This window comes from Crotalus tigris, unplaced genomic scaffold, assembly GCF_016545835.1.
Source record: "Crotalus tigris isolate CLP2741 ecotype Arizona unplaced genomic scaffold, ASM1654583v1 scf7180000018371.15429387391:27106975, whole genome shotgun sequence".
Classification (NCBI taxonomy): domain Eukaryota; kingdom Metazoa; phylum Chordata; class Lepidosauria; order Squamata; family Viperidae; genus Crotalus; species Crotalus tigris.
This window is the reverse complement of record NW_024096970.1, coordinates 25,518,348-25,544,176: the sequence shown is the minus strand read 5'-3', so window position 1 is coordinate 25,544,176 and position 25,829 is coordinate 25,518,348. Positions and strand designations below refer to the sequence as shown.

Here is a 25,829-nt window from a genome sequence, read left to right as displayed (position 1 = left end):
AAAAAAATGTCAATAGAACAACAGGCCCTCACACTTACTTTTCTTGCTTTCTTCCTCATCTTTTTCCAAAGGCCAGTTTATTCATTCAATCCTTATATGCTATCTCTTTTTTTTTCATTTCCTGAGGAAAATGAAAACATAGAAGGCTTACCCAAGGGTTGCTTTGATGCTTCTTTTGTCTCTTATTCAGGAAAAAATAGACAGTGTGAGGTATTCACTACTGAGTTTAAGCTACCCATTCAGGAGCCAGATCTTGCTCTGAATCCATTCTTTCTAGAGGTATCCTTTATACACTGTATCATACATTCTTGTCCTGACTTTCCAGGCAGCAAGTCGTGTGGGCTGGATACACATATTTTACTAAGCCAGAATGATTGCTTTTCATTTAACATGTTTAGTGCATTCTGATATCATGTGAATAAATGCATGTGATGATCTGTGGCTTAATATATTATGTGAAGCCAGCAATTGTTGTTTGTTTCATAAACCATAGTTAAACAAACAAGGCATAATGTGATAGATAAATCCAGTCCATAGTCTTACTTCTGAATGAATTTACATAATATTTCTCTTTAAATATATTTTAAAATATAAAAACACATTTTATTTATTTAATCACTTGCTCCTGACATAAAGCTGAGAAAGAATTAAAAAGGGAAAAAATCCTGCAAAATAAGCATGTTATTATTCTTACTGATTTAAATTTATTGGGCACCAACTCCAGTGGATTTTTGAAAGGATTTTTGTCCTTTCCTATTTTTTGATTTCACTGGCCTAGACTTCAAATTTATCTCAGATAAAACCTGCTTATTTTTTTTTCTGTTGCAGTCTAGAAGTTACTAATTCCCAATAGAGCCAGAGAAATTCTGAAGCAGTATTATCAATTTGGAATAGTCTGACAGCCTGTTTCTGATTCTGTATAATATTCCTGACTCATATTATTCATGTGGTTTTGAGAAGCACTTCCATTCCATCATGCAAATTTTTATCTACCGCCGAACATTTCTGTAAGTACACTGTTCTGTGTGTCCAGCACAATTCCCATGTGCATTGGCTTTGAAAGTATGCTGTACATCCAGCCACATAATTGAAAATAATAAGGCCACAATAAATGGGATGGCCTTAGGGTATAACACCCAAGGGATTCAATTGGTGTCGCTCTGCATCAGTGTCCATGCATCATGGTAATTGAGGTAACATAACCAATTACCACATTTTAATTAGAGTTGTAAGAACTTGGAAAAATCTGCAGTAGTGAGACAGCTTATTTAAAAAAAAAAAAAAAACACTACCAAGCATTTTCTTTCCAGAAGCCTTTTCTCTTGGTTGCTTATTCTTAGGAGTCAAAGAGGCTGCTGAAAGTGCTATTTGAGGAAGGTTGGGAAAAATCCCAGATTCTTTATAATGAATGAAAAGCAAAGCTAGAAAACAAAATGTGTTAAAATGATACATTGCTGCTAAGCCGATATCCTCATCCACTTCTCCTTTTGTGCTTTTTGGGAAAAGAACACAGGCCTTGGTAAAGTTGGTCCTAATGGTGTCCCTGTTCTTTCCTTTTCCCTTAAGAAAAAACAAAACAAATATGTGGTCTGATGGTCATTACAGTCTACCTAAGAGACAAATGGAAGAGCCATTGTTTTGTTATTTGTATAACTTGTCTCTTAATGTGGGCAATCCTAATTAAATGACTTAATGGCAAATTAGGTAATTATTTTGAAGAGAAGGAACAAATGGAGGAAAAAAGTATAAATTTTTTGAAAAAGTTTTTGTAGACTCATGCAAAACTTAGGACAAAAAAATGAGCATTCTCTACAAATAATCTCCACCTATTATATTCCAGTAATACCAAGGGTTTAACCTGACTACTGTTGCACTAATTGCACAGACTGCAGTAAAAATATTTAGGAAGAATTGCATAATCTGTTAGGAACTCAAATGTTATTGCAGGAGAGAGCAGAGCATCCTCTGATGTAATTGTAGACTGCTCACTATCATGGTTGTTTGAGGCTCAAACTATAGTACAAGTGCTCTGGAATTCAATCCCTTTTCTCCTTGCCTGGCAAGCAGTAATCTCCATCAGTAGTAGTTGCTCATCCTGAGAATGTACACACACATATGCAATCCTCTAATGAGTCACATAGTTGGAGGACTGCACATGTATGTGTACTTTCTTGTCCTGATGTTAGATTCATTATGAACAGAAAAACACCCTTGCTAGATCAGGTCAAAGTAGTACATCATGGCATTCTGAAGTATCCCTGTCCTTGAAACATCTATTTATTCGGCTTAGATTCAAAATGTCTTTAATTGCAGTTTTATTACAAATGGTTTATTCTATAGCTGTTCTTTTCAGATATGAGTCAAATCAAACTTTACGGATTTTTTTTGGATCAGTCAATGTCTCTCAATCTAACCTACCTTACAGGGTTATGGAAGGAATAAAATGAAGAAAACACACACACACACACACACACACACACACACACACACACACACACACCCAACCTATACTGCCTCAAACTGTTAGAGAACATTTACTCAAAAGTTTCTCACACTGAATTAATTAAACTGATTTGCAGCTGTGTACTGAATTATACAGGCCATATAATAGTCCCTGAGTCATATATTTGGTCTGAAATTTGATTAAGTAAATATGTCTTACTTGTTTTGTATTTTTCTCAGTGCTTTTATTAATTCATTATGCACTGAAGCATAAACTAAAATAAATTAATAAATAAGTAGTACTTATTTTTTTTATCAACTAGTTTCATTCTGACATTCTCCAGGTAACTTAAGACTGTATGTTACAACATTTCCAGTACCAATGAGTATGAGCAGACATGCATGAGCTTTAAGAGTGCAATAATAAATATCCTTGCTTTCAGATCTTCCCACAAAATTAACAAAAAACTATAAAATATCTGGGCTGATGAGAGCTTCTGTATGGCTCCTGATTTAATCTTACAGGTATGGAAGGTAAATGCCTGTACAAAGCTATGAACAAACACCAAGAGTATCAATTTTCTCATATATATTTTTCTGCCCAATAATTTTCTTTTGTGGATGTTAATGTATTCCTAAAATGCACATACATGTTTCTACATATATTGCACAGAAAAATGTCACTCCTGAGAACGGTAAATTGAGAGGTAGATAGAATTTTCATTTTCTTTATCTATATAGCATTTGTGTCATAACAGGAGCTCTAATCCATATTCAGGTCTCCATGTTTGGTGTGCAGTAATATGTAAATTACCTAGCCAGCTGCATTAAGCAGTGTTTGTTTATTCTATTTCTTTTGGCACTGCATGCACCTGAACCTCTGCCAAAAAGAGAAAAAAAAAAAGCCTGCTTCAGGGAACACCATTCTAGATAAAGTAGTTTAGAAAACGAATACACACAATAAATAAATCTGTTCTGTATGAAAACAACAGAATCAAACTTAACTTTCTGTTTCTGGAGAGATTAGTCTTCGCAAGGGGAAAAAAATGATGTGTTTTGTTATAACGAAGATAGTGAATTTCTCTCTTTCAGAAGTTCGGTTTACCCTGGCGTGGTGAACAAAGATGCTGCACTGAGAACTTGTGACATTTCACTGTTGGCAATTTTTGACAACGATGAAAAGGAGGAACATGGGAAGCTTAAGGGCAATCGTTCCTCATAATGCATTTGAAATGCATTTGGATTAGGACAGCTGTGGAGTTTAGGTATTAAAAATGGCATTAATGATGCATCAGAGCTATCTGCTTAGGCTGGCAGTCCTCCTTTCTGTGTTTCAGTCTTCCAGTCTGACACTTCCTCTTTTATCCAGCCAGCTAATTTCCCTTCTTTTGTGAGGAGTAACTGTTTTCACACTACTGCTTACTCGGCAAGCCTCCTCATTGTTGCATGGTTAATTATCTGTTTGAGCTTCACCTTCTCAAGTTAAGAGAAAAAGACTTGGGCCTCCCAATGGCTCTAATGAAAGCTCAGCTTTATAGAAGTACTGTGTGAATAAATGCAGTGTCTGATCGAGCAACATAATAAATGAGTTCCTAAAGTTTATAGAGCCATTCCCTCTGTAGGAGGTTCACTCAGCTGTGTAGATGTAGAAAGACCCTGGAATTTTGTGTTTGAAAAAGTCAGTTTTGAAAAAGAAATCCAAACTGGATCAGTGGTTGCAGTCTAGGAGCTTAGATTGAACAAATACTGTATGTGCATTTAATACACTTCTTGAATAACGTTATGGAATACTGTGTCATAGTATCATTTATGTCAGTAACAAGGAATCATGTTGGTTGTTGGTTTACTTATTTTGCAATACTTTTAGCCTACCCTATACATGATGAGGAAGGGTATAAAGGTTTTACAGTGTTGTAATGTTTTTTTCACCTTAATGATTTATTATGCCCTAATCTGTGTAGTTGAGAAAGAAAGCTTATTCTACAATAATTATGTTAAGTTTTAAGAAGCCACAAGATTCTTTGTTAGTTTTGCTGCAAAAGACTAACATATTTGGGAATCAATATCAACCTTTCTCTGCCAGCTGCTAATGCCAGAGTTGCTGCAGTCTTTGGGCTTTATGTTTAGCTAATGTTTGGGTGTTTGTTTGGTTTTTTTTACTTCCATAATAAAATTTTTGGTATCCAACCATTGTTATGATTAAAATTACTGTGCCATTTTGCTTGCAAACAATAGCATGTTCTGAAATACACTAATTTTCTTCTGTCAGTAACCTCAGCTCCTAACTTCTAAGGTGTTATATAGGTCAGTGTTTCCCAACTTTTCCAACTTGGTGGATTGGTGAAGATGGTGGCGGCAGGGAGGAGGGGGGGAGAGGATGGTTTTGTGCACGTGTTTGTACCACTTTCACAAATGAAGCTGCGCGTGTTCTCACACATGCACAGACACACACACCCATTCCCCAACTCTTCCGCAGCCTGGTTATAGTTCCATACCTGCACACCTAAAGCAATTGCAAAATGGAAGGCAATTTTAAAAAGTACAGCCTTTTTCTACAAATTCAAGTGCGTGAAATAAACAAGGAGCTGTGCAGAGATATAAAGAAACTGGATGTACCTTCATAATCTAATTAAGATTAACAAGGGAAAAAGAAAGTGGGAGAGAACTGGAATAGTGACCTCTGAATCTCGGTTTGTTTGTGAGTTTAAAACAGGGCACAGGGCACCCATAGTGAAAAAGAAGATATGCACTCCATTTATCTGAACAGAATGAATATTCAAATACATTCTACTTCTTCACATCTGGCACCAATCATGTACAAATAATGTTAAAAATGCAACTTAAACTGGATCGTGACATTGCTGCTAATGTTATGATGGTGACCAGATAGATCTAATAGCCAAGATCCTGTTTTCTAAACAGAATAGACACAAAAATGCTTGCTGTTTTTATAATCTTACAAATGTTTCACTAAACCAATATTAGAATTTGCCTCAGAGTACTGTAGCAATGTATATCTATGTCTTTACTTTATATCTATCTATACCATGGCTGGCTGGGGAATTCTGGGAGTTGAAGTCCACAAGTCTTAAAGTTGCCAAGGTTGGGTACTCTTGATCTATACCTTTAATTTGTAAGCATAAAAACATTCAAAGGAACTTTCTAGGGCCCCCAGAATGTTTGATAAAACTAGTAGGTTAAATAAATAGTACAAGTACATTGAAGAGAGTAAGTTGATTATTTTTTTGGTGCCAGTCTTTACTTTTAAAAAATGTTTCTTTCATTGCTTTCATTGGGTCCAAGAATGTCAGTTCCAGAGAGGTGTATATATGTTCCAACAATCCCCTTTTCAGTATGTTCCAGCCAAATTATTTTGGCACATGAGGCAAAAAAGAAAAAAGAAAAAAGCATTGTCAGCTCATTCCATCGCTGGCCAAAAAAGTTACAATACTAGCAAATAAAACAATTATTTACTGTCCTTCCACAACATTTTAAATTGGCTACATAGCTACAGATAGACACACCTGTGCACACACACGAAATACATACCATAAATTTCCCACAAATACATAAATATGTGCTTGATATGAAGAAAACATACATTTTTCCTGAAACAAAGCATTCATTACACTCAAAGCACTGTTGAATTCAAAATTATAGTCCAGTCAGTACATATGAACACATGCAGAGATATATAAACAAAAATGCGTACACACACATACATATACCTGTCGTGTAACTCTTTGACAAATAGTTAATTCTAGAGGAATAGAAGCTATTCTCAATAAAATTTACTGGCTGATGTTATCAGGACAAAGAAATCCTCTACCTATGTAATTTGACATATAAGTCAGTGATTGTCATTTCGATTGGTTTAAAATGAAGTAAAAGAAAATTTAACCAGTGTTTTCTATGGAAATTCTTTGCTGGAATTGGACTATCAATGTGCTTGAGAAACAATAGTGGCTTATGCTGATATACCATCTCACTTTGTGGAATTGTTATTATTATTTTGTAAATATCTGTTCTAAGTGAAAGATATTTTAAACAGTGCATTCAGAGATTTTCTTTAGAAACTTTTTGTGGATTTTTTGTGGATTATCGATAATATTTGCAATGAACTTTTTAAAATGGTAAAATAAGTCTTTAATATGATCTTGGAGCCAAAGATTATGGATAGTTAGCAACAGAGGGTTTTTTAATCTGGCAGATGGACCAATGGCATGGTATAAACACTTCTTGACACACAGTTTTATTGTTCTATGACAAAATTTTATAGAACAATTTTACGTTATAAAAAAGTAGATTTTTTTTCAAAAAAAGGGAAAAAATATATTTCTCTATCACATCCCATAGACATGATGATTATTTCTACTCTTTAAAAAAAAAAAAAGAACCCGAATTTTAAATTGTTTTTTCCTTTCAGAATAAACAGAGCTACTAATTAATATCCACTTTAACTATAATTGTTCTAGGAATAGAATAATTACGTTTCCTCTCAAAAGCCATAATAAAACATAATTGTTGTTTTACATATTAGTACAATATTGTATTTTGAAAGAAGAGGATGATCTCTGGCTGGAACACAGGAGGTTCCAAGTAAACGTTAATGAATGAGGCAGAAGTGGATCGGAAAATATGATCATTTTTATCCAAGTAAATGCACAGCATACTAACACTTTTTCAAATGCAAAATTCTTATGGTAGGGAAATTCCTTCTCTGTGTTTGTGTTTTAATCTAATTTTGTGGAGGGATATTAGTGAATCTCTGTAAGGAACAACATCATTCTTACAATTGCACTGCACAACATATCAAATCACAACACTAACTAACTTTCACCTTAGGTTAGTCTGTACACTTAACTTATGATTGAATGGCACATTCAAACTCATTATTATTTATTTAGTGCATGATGAGAACATGACAGAAGAGAAGTAAACATATATAGAATATTCAAACCTATAAAACTGCATTAATGAAGAAAGGCATGTGGTGCAAAGGATTTGCTTTTGTAAATTGTCCTGTTTATAACAGTACTGTATGTTAGAATGATATTGCAGATCTTTTCTGCCAAGGTACAAGCCTTATATATCTGACACCATAACTGTTTCTCTATAAAAGAAACAATTCTTCTCTCATGCAGAGAAGAAGCATTAACACTGTCATGTGCTAAGCTGTTATTTGTTGACATATCAAATCCAAGGCTCAATGCCACTCCATCTGGAAATTTATACTTTGCACACTCATTAAGGTGATAATATGTTTTGTATCAAACAACTTTCCTGCGACAATCAAAAAACTGGTCCAGCAAGTCATTCGGCATGACATGAGAAAATTGAAGTTCTCTCACTATCTTCCATTGCAGCCATCAAGAGAACCAATTGCCTACTAAAATTATTCCTTTTAAAAAATTCCCTTCATTTTGGGTCGTTCCTGTGAACTTCTGCATCAAAAAGGAAAATCAATTTAGAATTTATTAGAATAGTAGTATCACGTCATTAAAAATAGAAAAAATATACATTAAAAGATCCATTCAATTAAATAAATGAAGCAACTGTAATGTAACTAAAATGATCACTCAAAGTACAAAGCAATTGACTAAAAATATAAAAATAAATCAGAATCAATTGAAACATGACTCCCCCCCCCAAATTAGTTCAAACTATGGAACAGTATAGTACATTCCAATTTTTGTTTAAATATTGTCCAAAGGAGGATTTTAAAAAGTCAACAGGGTGACTGCACTACGGTTCCAATTATATGGTTTGGATGCCCTGCTGAATTAAAAAAAATTCCCCAGTTGCCCAAAATATTGTTATCTACCACTCTAATTAGAAACAAAATCCTTTGATAATATAACATTATAACAGGGCAATGTGGAATATAAATAATATTGTAGTAATTCTACAACATTAAATATATTTAAATAATCATAATCCCAGTATTATTTATTAGTTTTATAAATTCGAATATGTTCTATTAAGTTCAGAATTCTTGCATAATCAAATAGGATACTATAATCAAAAAGAAATCTCAGGAACTACCTCTGCTTCTTCACTTTAAAGTAGTATCCCAAAATAAACAGGACATTGTGATTTATTTTGCATCAACTATTTTCATAAGAGCTGAAGAGGGGGGAAAAATCCCAGTTAAAACCATCTTTGGTTCAGAACATGGCTTCATGCAATGTTTTAGTCAAAAGTTAGTTCAGTTTAGCTTCATTCAATCAGGTGTAATTGTTTATGTATTTGACTCCTTATTCACAGCGTGAGCTTTCTTCAGGCTTCATTCAACACACATTTCAGGAGGCCCTGCCAATCCTATGTGCTTCATTTACAGTATTAAGAAGTGACTAAATTAACATATTTATGATGCTATAAAGGCAGTCCTGCAGTCCAAACTTTGCATCATACCTTTGGCCCCCTTTAATAGCTTGCTTAATCCTGTGAAAGCAAATGAAACACTAACATGGGTTACAGCAAAGTTTTGTTACTGAGGCTGGATCTTTTTATAAATCTATTAAAATTTTACATAGTTTAAATGATATAAGAGACAAAAATGTTTTATATTAAATGGATCTACATTTAAGACAAGTGAGTTAAAGTTACATCTTTGTAGGACTTGCATTGTTGAATTTGTACAACAGGCAAAATAAATAAAGCTGGCAACAGTTGATTTACAGTCCAAATATTATCCTTCCTAATCAAAGAAAAAATATTTCATATTTGAGAAGAGACTGAGTAATAATTCACAAGCCCTATGGAATTTACAAAAGACTATTTAAAGTCTATGGAAGTTACTTGGGACATATAATTTTGAATAAAGGAGAAGCTCCAGTGATATCATTTTAGAGCTAACTATGGAGCTTTTATGTAGAAGGGTTAAAATCTTGAAATCCTTTACCAATCTTTTACATCCAGGTGCCTTCCAGATGTGTTGTACAACAATCAGGGATGTATAGTTCTTTCCATATTCAGTCTGCAGTAATACTGTACTTTTATTTCCTTTACATATTTTGTGTGAGTCATGTATTATTCTTTGCCTTGATGTATCCATTTTTTGAAATATATTTTTCAATGAAATTTGAGCTGAGAAATATTTAAGTCCTTGTGGATTTTGTGAATGACATATTGTATTTTGCCAGAGCTCTTATTACTTGAAAAGAAATTTGTCAGATAAATCTCACACTTCTAGCTACACCCTCCCACCCTAGCATTCCTACAGTTAATGACTATGTTAACTGGGAATTATGGAAATCCAACTCTACTGAAGCACATAATTTGCCCTCTACTTGTATATATTTAAGATAGTTCTTTTATTTCAGCAATAGCATAATGGACTAAAAGTTGAGAAATGAGAAATGCATCCTTATTCCAATCTCCAGCATACCATTTTGATTATAAGTCATAAAAATGATATAGGTGAAGTTTCTAGCTTTATTTAATGATTGTAGTATACAATCTGCATTTTGTTCACAGCTGAGTATACTGCAAAAATATTGGAAAAAGATAATGTATGATTAAATGTTGGACAAATGTGAATTGGAAGACAACTTTTTAAAATCTTGCATCATCATTCAATAATTTTCCAGAATATTTTAACACTAGCAACATATGAAACTAATACACTCAAAGGATTGTTTTATGTATTTATTACTTATAATTTCTTGAACGCTGCTTGAAATTCAAATAAATATTCTGCCCAGTTGAATATACTGAAATTGGAAAACTGATACAAGAACCTGTCTGACACACAAATATTAAGCAGCCTGATTGCTCTATAATCTACTCATGTTGCAGAATGTAAAATCTAGGTTTGATGGACTGTAATGGGGACTTGATATAGTTCTTTCACTATGAATAAAGCATATTGAATGTGGATCAGTACATCATCTAGTTCAGGGCTTTTCAACCAGTGGTACAGGTACCACCTGTGGTTCATTGGCACCTGGCAGGTGGTACGCAACCATCCTAGAAAAGTGGTAACAGGGGAGAGGAATGAGTTGAACCGGTGGCAGCACCTCAGAAGCCTGAGCGAGAGATGGCTGGAGCTGCAGGGCTCTCAGGGCTCAGCAGAAGCACCAGGATCAGTGCTGCTTTCCAGCTGATTGGTGCTTCTTCGGGGCTGTCAGGGCTCAGTGGAAGCGCCAGGATCAGCACCAGGCTCCAGCTGGAGCTCGGCGCTGATCCTGGTGCTTCTGCTGAGCCCTGAAGAAGCACCAATCAGCTGGAATGTTGCAGCATCTCCAGGGTCTTATGATTTACATTCAGATGCTTGGTAACTGATTCATATTTATGACGGTCACAGTGTCCCAGGGTCATGTGAAGTGACCAAAACCTGCTGCAACCACCCAGCAGACAGGGGGGGATAAAAACCAAACACCCCCCACCCTACCCCTGCTGCTAATCCTCAACAGAAATGCTCACAACAATGAAAACCTTGGACAGGAGGAAGAGTGCTGCCGGGCACTGTCTTGCTTGGCTGTGGCTTGGGGGGCACTTTTTTCAGTGCCATTGTAATTTCGAACAGTCACTAAGTGAACTGTTGTAAGTCAAGGACTACCTGTACTTTATCACTTTTTTCTTTCTTTTTTTTGGGTCATCAAGTTTTTGACTCCTTGCTAGGCGACTGGTGGTACTCGGATGTTGCCATATCCTAAAAGTGGTACAATGGGTGAAAAGGTTGATGGTCTAGTTGATAGGATATCAGCAACAGTATATTGAACTGAAAGATATAAAATAGCTTGAGAATGTTTGGAGTAAATCTGGGCTTTAGTTGGGCTTGCAGCATACTGACTGAAATGTGCCACCATGTTTCTCACCATTAGTGGGGACTACTGCATGTGACATAAGTGTCATGAACTGTTTTCTATATGCATCATCAGTCCAACTCTTTCTTGATCTACTAAGTTGTTTGTACAGATATTGTTCAGAGAGATTTTAAAGAGAGCCACTTATCTCCCTGAGATATCTGCAAAATGTAAGAGTACCATGCCCAAAAGCAATAATTGTGTTTTTAAGCCAACATTAGTTTGATGAGTGTAAATTTCATTTTAATGATGACCAGCTAGGAGATGATAAAGAAAAAAGTATTATAGTTATTGGAATGAAATTAATTAAATTGGTTTAATTAAATTAATTAAATTGTTTAAATAAGTTTTGTCTAGGAACTCTGTTGAAAACTCCCCATTGTTAATGGATTCCTACTTAGCACCTCTAACCTCATACCTGAATATCAATCAGAACATGGCTTCCTGTGTCAAAGTTCAGTATTCTATAAATTGTTCCATATTTATTTACCGTATTTCTTTCAAATTGCATTGTAATATTGATAATAGGCTTTCTACCTATTTTATATATATACATACACACACACACACACACACACACACACACACACACACACACACAATCCTCGCACTCTGGGATGACTATAAACCAGCCGTTTATTGTTTAAAACAGTAAAAACAACAAAACAACTATTTACAAATCTAAATCTTAGCTTTCGTTGGTCCACTGCCACGTTATCAGAGTAAGTGTTGGGGGTGGGGAGTTTTCTTATAAACCCTGCTGACTCAGTATACTGCCCAATCAGGAGCAAAGCTGGGAGCGATCCAGCAGCCACTCTAGGTGATCGAGTACGGACGAGGCAGGGGGAAAGGATATTGCAGCACGCGTGCACTCCCATATGTGAAGAGAGACCGGAGGAGATGGAATCGATAGAGATAAATAGTAGAAGACAGGAACAACAAGTGGATACACTGGGAGAGAAAGGAGAGGGTAATAATGGAAGGGCACCTATAATGCCAGATCCGAACATGTAGCCCACAGTGACCATGGAGGGGGGTAATTGTAGAAAAGACCAATGGTGATAATATCAGATGATTGGGGCAAAAAGGATGGGTGGGACAGATGGACAGGCCAGGAAGGGGGGAAGGCAAGGAAGGGCAGAATTCACAGGGGTGGGAAGGACAAAGAAAGGAACAATGAGAGGAAAGAAAGTTGCAAAAATGGAAGGCAAGCGAGGAGAGGTGGGACAATTGAGGCAATTATAGCCAGTTAGGACAGACGGCCCTATCACACGATCAATGGGCAGGATACTGAGTCAGCAGGGCTTATAAGAAAACTCCCCACCCCCAACACTCACTTTGATGACGCTGGCAGTGGACCAGCGAAAGCTAAGGTTGTTTTAGATTTGTAAATAGTTGTTTTGTTGTTTTTACTGTTTTAAACACAGTTATGATGTTAAATTTATGAATTAAAACTCTGCTTTAACTAATAATTCTGTTGTTCTTTTTTAAACAGGACTCCCTGAATGTTATTGATCCTGGTTTAATGGAGCTAAATAGCACAAGTGAAGATGCTCTAGAATGGGATGAAATGGATATAAGTAATAAGTTAATTAGTATTAATGAAGAATTTACTGAACCTGAATTAAAACAAGATGACACAAAGCTGAATTCTCCACCTAAAATATCTGATAATGGTAATCCAAAAGAAGAAGGAGCCCCTAGCATTCATGGAGACAATCTCAGTGATCCAAGAATGACATCTTCTTCAGGCCCAAAGGTCTACCAAGTATACAGCCTCCATGATGTTGAATTATCCAGAAAAAATCATATACCTCTCATGAAAAACACATCCAAAGGGTCCAGTCTTACACCTTCAACTATTGCAAACAAAGACATAAATAAAGATTCTTCTTTATCATCTACAAATTTTTTGCCAGAATTAATGGGTAGCACCACACTGGCAAAACCTCAGAATTATATGTATCATAGCGGAAATATTACCAGGCATTCTGAAAGTCAGAATAAAGTAATCAGTGAAACAAAGCCAAAAGCTATCAGCAACTTTGAAATCCAATTGTTTCCTGATACTGGTGGAATACAAGATAAGTTTATGACTAATATTTCAGATTCTGACTTAGGGAATATAGTTGATGTGATAAAACAAAATTTTAAGCAGAAAGATGAAGAAAGCCTTGATAACTTCACAACATCTGAACCAAAGTTTAGTAACAAAACAAAAGATGTGGTCAATGGTACCCATCATGATTCTGTGAATGCAGAAGAATTACAAGGAAAACACAATGCTTTTACATTTTATGACTACTCATATCTTCAAGGTTTAAAATTAAAACTACCACAGATGATAAAGCAACCACAGTCAGAAAAAACACACAAGCAGGGCAATTTGCTTCATGGCTTTTATTTTGATAAAATTCCCTTTATATCTGGAAATCAGCCTGGGGAGTTAAAATCGTGTACAGAAAAGCTTGCTTTACCAACTGACTGGAATGATGCCAATCCTAAACACACTGAGTTTGTGGAAGATTTAAAGAAACAATGTGACACAACAAATGGAAAAGCATTTTCAAATCTATCTCATAGCTCTTCTTTAGATTCCCTTTGTTTGACAAGTGAATTGTTGAGTTTAACTGTTTTTAAAAGTGGAGATGGTCTTAATCGTAGCACTTCCTTAGAGAGTTTGGTAAATCCCTACAAGAGCAATGAAGACCTTTTTAGTCATAATGGGTCTGGTGATCTAAGCGGAAGTAGTGATTCTGTTGGAGAACTCAGTAAAAGGACGTTAGATCTTTTGAATCGTTTAGAAAATATCCAAAGTCCTTTAGATCAAAAAATAAATCGGAGCATCTCTGATATCACCCTCCAGAGCACTTCTCAAAGAATGTCCTTGACTGGGCAGGTATCCTTGGATATTGCGTCTTCAATCAATGAAGACTCACCTGCTTCTCTCACTGAGTTAAGCAGCAGTGATGACCTGTCTCTCTGCTCTGAAGACATCATAATGCCCAGAAACAAAGTGCTAGATTCAAATGCATCATTCAGAAAGCACCTCAGTCAATCTGTGGCTGATGAGAGTGATATCAATGTTAGCATGATTGTTAATGTTTCCTGCACCTCTGCTTGCACTGATGATGAAGATGATAGTGATTTATTATCAAGTTCTACTCTCACCTTGACTGAGGAAGAGCTTGGCATGAAAGATGACGATGATGATTCCAGCATTGCAACTGATGAGGATATTTATGAAGATGGCAATTTAATTTCAGGACTTGATTACATTAAGAATGAACTCCACACTTGGATTAGACCTAAATTATCTCTGACAAAGGAGAAGAGAAGAAATCATGTGGATGATAACATTTGGGGCTATAAGGAGTTAAGAGATGATGAGACTTTGAAACCAAAAGATTCAATGAACATTGAACAATTTTTGAGTGATTCCATATGTAAGCTTCCACATAATAATGGCAATAGTAAGAATGTATTGGAGAATCGTATGTCAGAGACAAAAAGACAAGCACAAAACGAAGGTTTTCAGCTTTTGCAAGATCGCTTAGTAGATGATATGGAGAATGGAAATGTTGCCATTACTCAAGAAAGTCTAAATGGACAATGTATTTCAACCTCTGCCCTAACTGTTAGTATGTTAGATGGGAAAGAGAGTGAAAACAAAGATTGTATCTGTGAATCATTTACTGATACTTCAAAAGATTCTCATATTAACAGTAAGGAAGCTGTTCAGCTACCAAATATAACCAGCCCTCAAAAAGAGTATCAAAATCATATTCAGTATGCTGGCCAGTGTATTAAAAATCTTCTCACAGAATTCGACTTAGATATCAAAGAAGACAGTAAACCAAGTACAGCGTTATTAACATTGCCTCCAAGTTATCAACAAAGTAAAACAGGAATTAGTGAGCATGTTAGTGATTGCTGTGCATGTTTAAAATCAAATGAAACAGAAAAAAACACATCAGGTAGCAGTCATAATTCATGTTGCAACTGTGAATCATTTGCTTTTGATAAAAGAAACGGGGAAGATTGCTCAGTGCATAATTTTGTGATGGAGATAATTGACATGGCTTCCACAGCCTTGAAGAACAAATCACAGCCTGAAAGTGAACCAGCTGTTCCACATTCATTAGCCCAGATCAAAGAAAAGGTTCTAGAACATTCTCACAGGCCAATCCAACTTAGAAAGGGAGATTTTTATTCTTACCTTTCACTCTCTTCTCATGATAGTGACTGTGGGGAAGTGACTAAATATGTTGAAGAAAAGAGCAGTACTCCTGTTCCGCTGGACTTTGCAGAAAATATTGAATGCTTTTTTGAAGCCTGTCCTGAGGAAGAACGAGTTGAACAGCAGATGCACATTGCTCCTAATGAAGCTGAGGTACCTTTGGTCAAGTACAAGGACTTGGATTTAATAGATGAAACCCAAACATCCAACAATTGTAATGAATTTTCTTTCTTATCTAAGGAGATGGGGACAAATCCTCCAGACACTTTTAGCAAAACAGTATCAGAGAATATAAAAAATTATCTTGATGAATCTTTCAATCAAGAGATCTCTAACAAAGGTCCAGTCTTGAATTCTTTTCCAAATGACTCTATAGAAAACCATCCACGTCAGTCCTTTGGCACTGCAAAATCTGAAGATTCTGTCACCTCGCCAAAGACCTTAGTTAAAGCCACTCAGTTAAAACCTGATCACTCGAAAGGCAAAGAATTTATGCACCCAATCCCAAAAACTCTTGTATGTGAAGAAAAACTCCTGCCTCTTTATAAAGAAAGGCACATAAATACAAAGAGATAGAATGTAACTCTCCCTGGATACATACATGTTATTTCATGAGCAGGTATGTACTGAAATCTTGATGACTGAATATTATTAGTGACATGACCGTATAATTAAACAAATGGTAATATTGCTTATGACTGTTTCAGTAGATAATAATAGTGTGCCTTTTGAATTTATTTTCACAATAACAAAATAATATTTAAGCTTACCCTTTACAGGTAGTCAGGTTACATCCATTCTTTCAGTGACCATCCAAAGTTACTGAAAAAAATGGACTCATACTGAGTCCTCAAAACTGCAACTATTGTAACTTCCCCATGATCATATCATCAAAATTTGAATGTTTGGCAACTGGCTCACTTTTATGATTGATGTAGCATCTTGCAGTCACATTCTTCTGCCCTGCACAAACTGCCTCCATTTCAACTTCCTCCTTCTCTGCCTTTTGGCCACTCTGCAGAGCACAACCATGATGAAGAGGCTATTGTATTCATCCTTCACTGCTCTCCAGGGTTGCTCCTAGCTGATATTTGTCATCACCTTTGTCTCACCTCTGCTGGAGTCACCTCTGCCACTGCCTCAATAGCCACTATTATTTTTTTCTAGTTGAGTGTACCCCTGTTTCCTTTTGCTGCTCTTTGATTGTGATAAAAATTTGTTTGGGGGGAGGGAGTTGAAGTGGATGCAAGTTGCACAGGGCAGGGGAAGAGTGAGGTCCTCACCTAATGACCGCATAGTCTTGGTGACTGCAACCTGGACTACTTGTAGCTCCCCTTCCAATTCTAATTAGTTCATTTAGAAAACATTTGTGTTTGGTTTCCTGAAATATATACTTAACTTTAGAGAAAATTGAGAATCAATGCTATATTACTTGCACTGGAGGAGGAAAAGGATATTGAACCATTATTTATATATATATCACTCACTATTTTAAATGTAGCAGTGCTGAGTTTACCATATTTAAAGTATTTTGAGCCTTAATCTGTGATACCCCATCTCATGTGCTAAAATCTCAATCCTAACTAGGGCCTAAAGCAATATACATAACATAAATGAAGTCAACATTAAAATTAATATTATTTACCTTTGTCCATCAATTCCTTAATCTTTACAGTATTGCTTTAAATCTCACATTTGTTTTCTGATAAGCATGCTTATCATGTCTTTTTAAATTTAAATTTGAGCTGGATGGTGGCAAATAATTGAAGAAAACTGGTATTACCAGTGTAGATTACATTTCTGTGCTATCTTTTGGTTTATTGCACTGTCTAGTCAATATCAGCTTTAACAACTTATTGGCTCTATACAAGTTCTCAATGGGCACTTTCCCCCCACCTCCTGTGTAATTAAAATGTTCCTCCCCCCCCCCAAGAAAACCAGAAAACTGAATGTGAACTCCTGGAATTAAGAAACATGGCAGTTATTACTGAAACCAGTTCACCTTTACAAACCTATATGAATAGTTTATTGGAGTGTGTATTAGCAAAAGCAGCTCTTATTTTCAGGAGAATATACTGGAAATTACATATTTTCTACAGTTACAATGATGCGTTCTAATTCAGAAGTGGGCAATCTACCTCTTTCAGCCTCCATTTCAAAAGCTTTGTGAAGAATTCACTTAGCTTTCTGGCAAGAATAATCTGGCTTCCTCAGATAACTTGTTTTGAGAGTAGAAAAAAAGGAAAGGGAAAGAAAAAAAAGAGTACTAGAAAAGAGAGTGAAAAAGTGCACGAAGCAAGCAAACCCTGCACTATTCTCTGCCTATTTGGTTTGGCCCAGCTCCTGTACAATGACTTAGCCCAAAAGAGTACAATTCTTGACTGATTTTCCACCCTTGGCTTGGCTCAATATTTACCTATTAGTGATTGTGTACCAACTTTCGCTGCCTACCCAAGCTTCCCTTTCACTAAAGGCAGAAACTTAGGGCATATAAAGCTATATACATACGGAGATGCCTTCTAAATTAATGAAGGTGTAATATAATTCAGCAAGGATATTGTTGTGGAGTCTTCACATAAGAAGCACCCTAACTCAAAAATCCACAGCTCCTCAAGTCAACACGAAGACCCCAGGCTCTGTAAGCTACCCACCAGATTCTTGAAATCCCTCCTCCCTGCTGTGAGGGCTTACTTGATACTTTAACTTCATTTCTCATGCTATGAGAAATGAATTAGAAGCAATCTATCCTAATTTGTTAACTTATTCAAATAACAGTTATTATACTTAACTATGCTAAAGATTATCTTTTTGGTGGCAGATTGTTTATTTTTTGATGAGCCTAATTACTGATTTTCCAAAGGTAATTTACATTTATTACTAATACATCTTTTAAAATGTGACAGATAAATGTTGTTCCCATAAGTGTATTATGAAAAAAGTTACTATTTAAAAACACATTATTTAATTTGAAAGATAAATGGCAAACACCATTATTTTTTTTTCTTGGAGCACCTGTGCTGTAAGCTCATTAAAATGTGTGATTTTATATGAAGCTGAGATACTTAAGAGAAAAATTATCTATGGTATATGTATACCCTAAAAATAAACCCAGTACGCAAAGGTGACAGTATGCATATTTACCAACGTAGTTCAACTAATTTAATGTGATTTCTGCTCCAGCTGCAAGCCAGAATAAAGCTGTTGTGAGCAAATATATTTTCCTGCTGAATATCATATCTTAAAGCTGTAATCTCACTCTTTTATAGGGATGGTATAAAATTGACCATTAAGGGACATCAGCTTTAAAAAGTGCTATATAAGTGATAATTCTGCTGTTTTATCCAGACTGCTGCTGACTTTACAACTGTACAGATATGTTTCCTCAAAGGTTCAGAGGTTTTGTTTTCCATGGAGGCAAGATTTATCAAGAAAATGTATCATGGCACTTTCTTTTCCTGTCAGTATGGTCCATAGCCTTTTCCTCCTATACTATAATTTACTTGGAGTTCAGTAAGGCATTTGACAAAGTAGATCACAACCTACTGCTTGATAAGCTAGAAAAATGTGGGTTAGACAGCATCACCACCAGATGGATCCGTAGCTGGCTGACCAGCCATACTCGGTGCGTGGTCCTCAATGGAACCACATCTACATGGAGGGAAGTGTGTAGTGGGGTGCCCCAGGGCTCTGTTCTGGGCCCAGTGCTCTTCAACATCTTCATCAATGATTTGGATGAGGGGATAGATGGGGAACTCATCAAATTTGCAGATGACACCAAGCTGGCAGGAATAGCCAACACTCCAGAAGACAGGCGTAGGATACAGGAGGATCTGGACAAACTTGAACACTGAACATCTAACAAAATGAAATTCAATGGTGAAAAAAGTAAGGTTCTACATTTAGGCAAGAAAAACCAAATGTAGAGGTATAGTATAGGTGGTACCTTGCTCAATAGTAGTAACTGTGAGAGGGATCTTGGAGTCCTAGTGGACAATCATTTAAACATGAGCCAGCAGTGTGCTGCAGCTGCCAAAAAAGCCAACACAGTGCTAGGCTGCATTAACAGAGGGATAGAATCAAAATCACATGAAGTATTAATACCACTTTACAAGGCCTTGGTAAGGCCACACTTGGAATACTGCATCCACTTTTGGTCACCACAATGTAAAAAAGATTTTGAGACTCTAGAAAAGTACAAAGAAAAGCAACAAAGATGATTAGGGGACTGGAGGCTAAAACATATAAGGAATGGTTGCTGGAATTGGGTATGTCTAGTTTAACGAAGAGAAGGACTAGGGGGGACATGATAACAGTATTCCAATATCTCAGGGGCTGCCACAAAGAAGAGGGTGCCAAGCTATCTTCCAAAGCACCTGAAGGCAGGACAAGGAGCAATGGGTAGAAGCTAACCAAAGAAAGAAGCAACCTAGAACTAAGGAGAAACTTCCTGACAGTTAGAACAATTAACCAGTGGAACAACCTGCCTCCAGAAGCAGTGAATGCTCCAACACTGGAAGTTTTTAAGAAGAAACTGGACAGCCATTTGTCTGAAATGGTATAGGATTATCTGCCTGAGCAGGGAGTTGGACTTGATGACCTCCAAGATCCCTTCCAACTTCCTCTTCTTCTTCTTCTTCTTCTTCTTCTTCTTCTTCTTCTTCTTCTTCTTCTTCTTCTTCTTCTTCTTCTTCTTCTTCTTCTTCTTCTTCTTCTTCTTCTTCTTCTCCTCCTCCTCCTCCTCCTCCTCCTCATTATTATTATTATTATTTCTTTGAGGGACACATGAAGTTATACCAGATCCAATTATTTTTTATGCAGTCCAGTATTTTCTATTCTGAGTTGAAGAGACTGTCTAATGTGTCAGACAGAGGTTTTCCCCACCATCTGTTGTCTAATTCTTTCACGAGGTGATGCCAAGTCATTCACATCAAATCATCTTTATTAGTGTAATTGATCGATCCAAACATAAGAATATAACAGGGCAAAAGAAACAACAAGAGGTGCCATCTATGCAGGAAAATTTTGAACTTTTTCCAACTGGCGAGACATCTCATTCATCTAGCCAAGGTTAGGCCTACTTCAATGTTCTTGTTATCAGCAATATTTTAAGATAAATTCCACATCTCCTTTTTTTTGTATTGCTCATTCTGCTATATTTGAGGTTTTCACAATATTTTTAATATTAGACCAGGTAGATTTATTTCTTTTCTATTGACACTATTGCATTGCAGATACAAGAGTTATGCTTAGTGTGACCAAACTTTGTGCTTTAGTTTATAAAGTCAGCCAAATGATCTTTCTGGGATTGGTTAGTGATGAGTATTTAAGACCCTAAGATTTAACTGGATCTTGCCAGCATACTAGCCTTACTACTAGTAGTAATTATTATTACTATTATTGTTTGCACAGTCAACCTAATGCTTAGAGTGGATTTTGTATTTTTGTCCACCTATCAAATTCTTTTCAAGGATCTGGGCTAGGTAAATATTTAATAATATTAAAGGTACCGCACGATGTAAGCTGTTCCAAGTAAAGTTGCCTTTTGCAATTGACTGATGGTAATTTTGTCAATGCTGATGGTGTTCAAGTGGTGCTCCAGATGTTTTGGGATTGCACCCAAGACACTTATTACTATTGGTACTATCTTTGCTTTGCTTTTCTATAATCATTTTACTTTTATTTGCAGGTCTTTGTATTTTGTGATTTTTCTCCAGTTCTATTCTGCTGTCTTCAAGTACTTCAACGTTCACTATCTAGATTTTTTTTATCTTTCTTATTGACAAATGATAAGTCTAGGGTGTTATGTGACAAGTGCTTGTCTGTTTAAATTCTTAAGTGCCAGAACACTTTGTTTCTTCATTTTCTATTACTCTGTCTATTTTCTACCAGTTCTTGCTTGCAGGCAAATGGCATTTCTTGCAGATATTCCAATGCACCATTGTTGCTATTTTGTCACGCCATTGTTTGTAGTCAGTCTGTCCACTGTTTCTTCAGTTTCTTTGCAGAGGGCACTTGTTGCCAGTTGCTGTCTTCTCAGTTCTAGCTTTGTGTGCATTTCTTCTTAAGATGTGTTCTTGTGCAGCCAGAATTAGTCCCTCTGCATCTTTCTTCAACTTTCCTGCTCTTATTCATTGCAGTTTTCTGCTCGCCTTTTTTTTTTCTTTTCAATGTATTGATCATACAGCACTTTGCTTTGCTGTGCCTCTTTTTTATTCTTCATTTAATCATATAGGCCAGTTTGGTCTCTCCAGTATTTAGTAAGCCTTCAGTGCATCTTCTTCACTGTCCTTCAGATATTCTTGAAATGATTTTCTTCTTCTTCAACTGTCTGGTGTACTTTCAACATTCCACACCCACCTATTTTCCTTTGTAAATATAGTCTGTCAAGATGGCTGTGAGGATGAAGCACGTGATTCATTGTCTATGGAGATTCTCAGTTATCCAGGTCATTTTGAAAAGCATGATTCATTGTCATTATTTTTCTGGTATTCTTATCCAGTGGCTTCAATCCAGTCCACTATTTCAATTGTGTATCCATTGACTGGAATTGCCTCAATGTTAATTGCTTAGATGGTGTTTAAACTATAACATCTTCTTTATTCTCATGATGTACTCACTTCTGACCTTCTTCTTAACTTCATTGTGCTTGATATTGTCCTGTTATATCGTGTTTTGTCACATAGTCAACTAAATATTTAGACTGGATTTAGCATTTTTATCCACCTATCTAGTACTTTCCAAAGACTTGGGATGATATTATTATTATTATTATTATTATTATCTTTTAAAAATGATTTGATGTCAGAGAGGCTCATTACCTGATGCCTGCAAACTATTTGTACTATCATTGACGAGTGCTTAATGCAGTGGTTCTCAACCTTTTTAATGCCGCGATCCCCAACCGGTCGTAAGTTGAGGACTACTCAACTGGTCATAAGTCGAGGCTAATCAACTGGTGCAGCACCGTTTGCAGAATGGGACTTTTGGCGGGCTCAGCAGGGCAGAGACAGTCTGGACAATTCCTATTGGCTTTTGAATTAGACTCTATTCAAGAGAGTCTATTCTATTGGCTTTCAAAAGCCAATAGAATAAAAGGGAGTAGCACAGCTAAGGAAAAGGGGGGAAAAATGGCGGACTGTGAAATGGTCGTTCGACCCCAAATGGGGTCCCGACCCACAGGTTGAGAACCACTGGCTTAATGCCATCTCTATTCTACCATTGAGCTATGCCAATAATAGCAAACACAAACTGATTGGAAAGGTCTGGAACTGGCCAGAACTGGAACAAACAACCAAAGACATCTTCCATTCTTCTTAGTCAAGGAAATTATTACTAAATGGTGATATAAGTCCAAGAAATCATGAAAGAATATTAGATGTAAATTAACTTCCTGGTTTGTTTCGTGATTTAATCAATATTTTGTCAAAGTAGTAATTTTTTCTAGAAAGCTTATATAAAGAATCCCAGATTGTTTTACCTCTAATATTAAGTTGACATATTTAATTCTGTAGCTATGTATAAGTTTAGATATTTAAAAAGCACACAGTTCCAATAGTGTATGTTTTTTAAAAAAATATATTATTGAAAGCCCATTTTAGGATTTGAGGGTAGATATGCAACACATGTTTCATGTTTAAATCATAGGCCTGCATTTGTTTCAAATTTGTGGAGGGAAGGAGGGAAAGAGAGAGGAGGGAGAGAGAGGGGGGGTGTCCACAACATTAATTAATATTAAACAAGAACGCTACTGGATAACTCCAGATATTTTTACTTAATTTGGAAAGTATAAAATACAAGGCTGGAGAGCCTCCTTGGAAATGCTGTGATAAGGTACTTTGTACTAATCCCTGAGGTGTATTCTAGCAGTTGTTTTTTCGTAATCTTCATCCCATGCTTTAGCTCTTTGTTGCACAGGTTAACCCTGAATTCTAAACTGGAAACAATCTGCATCAGAAATACAAGTAGTCTTTGATTCATGTCAATAATCGGAACTGGAATTTCCATCATAAGTCAATACAGTTGTAAAGTGAGCCACCATAATGACCAGGTGTAATTTTACAAACATTTTTACTGCGGTCATTAAGCAAATAAAGCTTCCCCAACTTACCTTTTTTGTAGGAAACCAGCTGAAAAGGTCACAGACCATGATCATGTGACTACGCGATGCTGCAATCAGTTGTAAATAGTTGTTGTTGCCAAGTGGCAAGTAAATACTTGCTGTTGCCAACAAATTGCAAATTACATGATTGTGAGCATGGGGCAACATTTGTCAGTGCAAGGACAAGTCATCAATCACTTTTTCTGAAGACACCATCATTTTGAACCATTGTTTAAACAGTTATAATTTGAGGACTATCTATATTAATTATTCCTCCTAGTAAGAAATATTAGGGCAAAATCAATTAGTGGATTATTTATTTATGTCTTATCTTTTTATTTTTTTAAGAGAGAGAATTCAATACAGTATAGATTACACCCATATTCATATAACCTCAAGCCTAAATAGATTATTTGACAGTCAATCCTACTGACTTTAATAGAACTTATTTCCATGTAGTGGGCTCAGGATTGCAGATTATATTGGTTGGCTGGGTGGCCTTTATTGAGTCTTACGTGCCTATTGATTGATACACTTTCAGAACGTAGAGGAGGCATGTTCACAGATACCTAAAAGGATGGGACTGAGGGAAAAGGTCAAACTTGATTATTTCCCCTGTGTCTTTTGAAACTAAATCTTGTTTTATAAAAATCAATGAGGGTTTCCACATCAATGAAAAGATATAACTCTGATTTAAACCATACGCTACGAAAAATTGCTGTTCATAGCTGGTTTTGCATATATCGGTAAGGACACTGGTGTGAGATCATATAATAGCTAATGTGGCTATTTTAGAGAAGATTGTGCTTTACAAATGGAATTATAGTCGATGTAGCACGCTCTTACTTTTATTTCCTTTTCTTTCCCTTTTTCCTTTTAGAAACTTGGCTGCATATCAGATGTAGGCTTATCCTCTAAACCCTGGGATGACCTCTAATTCCATTGTATCACTGCCTTTTGTTACACTTGACTCCCAAGATAAATTTTCTTTCCAAATGTTATTTGTACATGTTAGCTTTGTAACCAGGTTGCATATGCTGGAGCAATTTCAGTTAGCATTTTGCTTTGTAGCAAAACGGTTTTCTTTCATATGGGTTTATATGCCAAGCTACCTCTTAACAACTTTCTTTTCAAATGTGTACGCCTCTGTATGACATCTCACCCACTAATATTTTAATGATTTTGCAATTGCACAGTTTCTGCGATCATTTCAAGCCATCATTTCAGAACTGTAAATGTCATTAATTCTCCTGTTTTATGTATCAAATTTGGTATTTTATGTGTACAACGCATATTGTTTATCGAAAGTATTTTAGAAAGGAAATTTTGATTGCAGCAAAGAGGAAACAATTGCTCCTGATTCAAAAAAAACTGGTTATACAAAGTAAACACAAATGTATCTTTTTGCTTTTTCTAAAAACAACAACTATGCAACACTTCAAGAAACAGCTATGTAGTGTTGTATATTAAGAACTGTTAACATTGTACTAAATTAAATAAAACATTTTGGTTTTCTACTAGGCTTCTTGAGGTGGTAATCAGAAAAGAACCCCACATTTTAAAAAGAAATTGTGCCTTGCTGTATTTGTTATAACATTTATTAAAAAGTTGCTTTCACAGTAAAATTACGTTCATTTGAAAGAAGGAAATAGCAAGGTGTGAATCATTTCTGTATATATGTATAACCAAGTGCAAACATTGATGTACAATGCCAGTATAAAATGCTTTAATGTTTGTGATGCCTGGTGGTGTAGAAAACATAAGCCTTAAAGCCACTAGAATGCATGATAATTAGAACTGACATAATAAACATAACTTTACTGGGGAAATTTTAGAACTGGCTCTCATTTACCCATATCTGTCTAAATGCAAATATTACATGGATCTGCCTTAAGTATTTGAATATTTATAAGGGCCTCTCAAGTTTTGTGTAGGCCTTTAGGAACAACTTTGTCTGTAACCCTTCTGTCCTGAAAGTTCAGCTACTTCTGGTAAAATTGGAAGACGTTTGGATTCTGGAATAATTCCCTTACTGTCTCCACCTGTTAAGATGCCCATTTAGACCACAGAAGAGGTCATCTTCAAGAATCTTGCGTGCTAATATGGACCAACAAATGTCCTGTTCTTTCTGAATGTCCACTTTCCACCAGGGTTTCTTTTTTTCAATAACAGAATTCTCTCTCTCCCTCCCCCTCCCTCTCTCCCTTCTCTCCCCCCCCCCTCTCTCATACACACAAAT

At 36.0% G+C, this 25,829-nt stretch overlaps 1 protein-coding gene across 7 annotated transcripts in view; it reads left to right on the top strand.

Moving 5' to 3' along the window:
• AKAP6 (A-kinase anchoring protein 6) overlaps positions 1–25,419 on the top strand; it is a 288,472-nt gene extending 263,053 nt beyond the window's left edge. For all 7 annotated transcript variants that reach the window (XM_039351877.1, XM_039351874.1, XM_039351875.1 and 4 more), the window contains 2 exons: positions 12,748–16,111; positions 24,471–25,419. In XM_039351877.1, the coding sequence (XP_039207811.1) occupies positions 12,748–16,068 (3,321 nt within the window). In that variant the 3' untranslated portion in view covers positions 16,069–16,111; positions 24,471–25,419. The remainder of the gene's footprint in view (positions 1–12,747; positions 16,112–24,470) is intronic.
• The last annotated feature ends 410 nt before the right edge of the window (positions 25,420–25,829 follow it).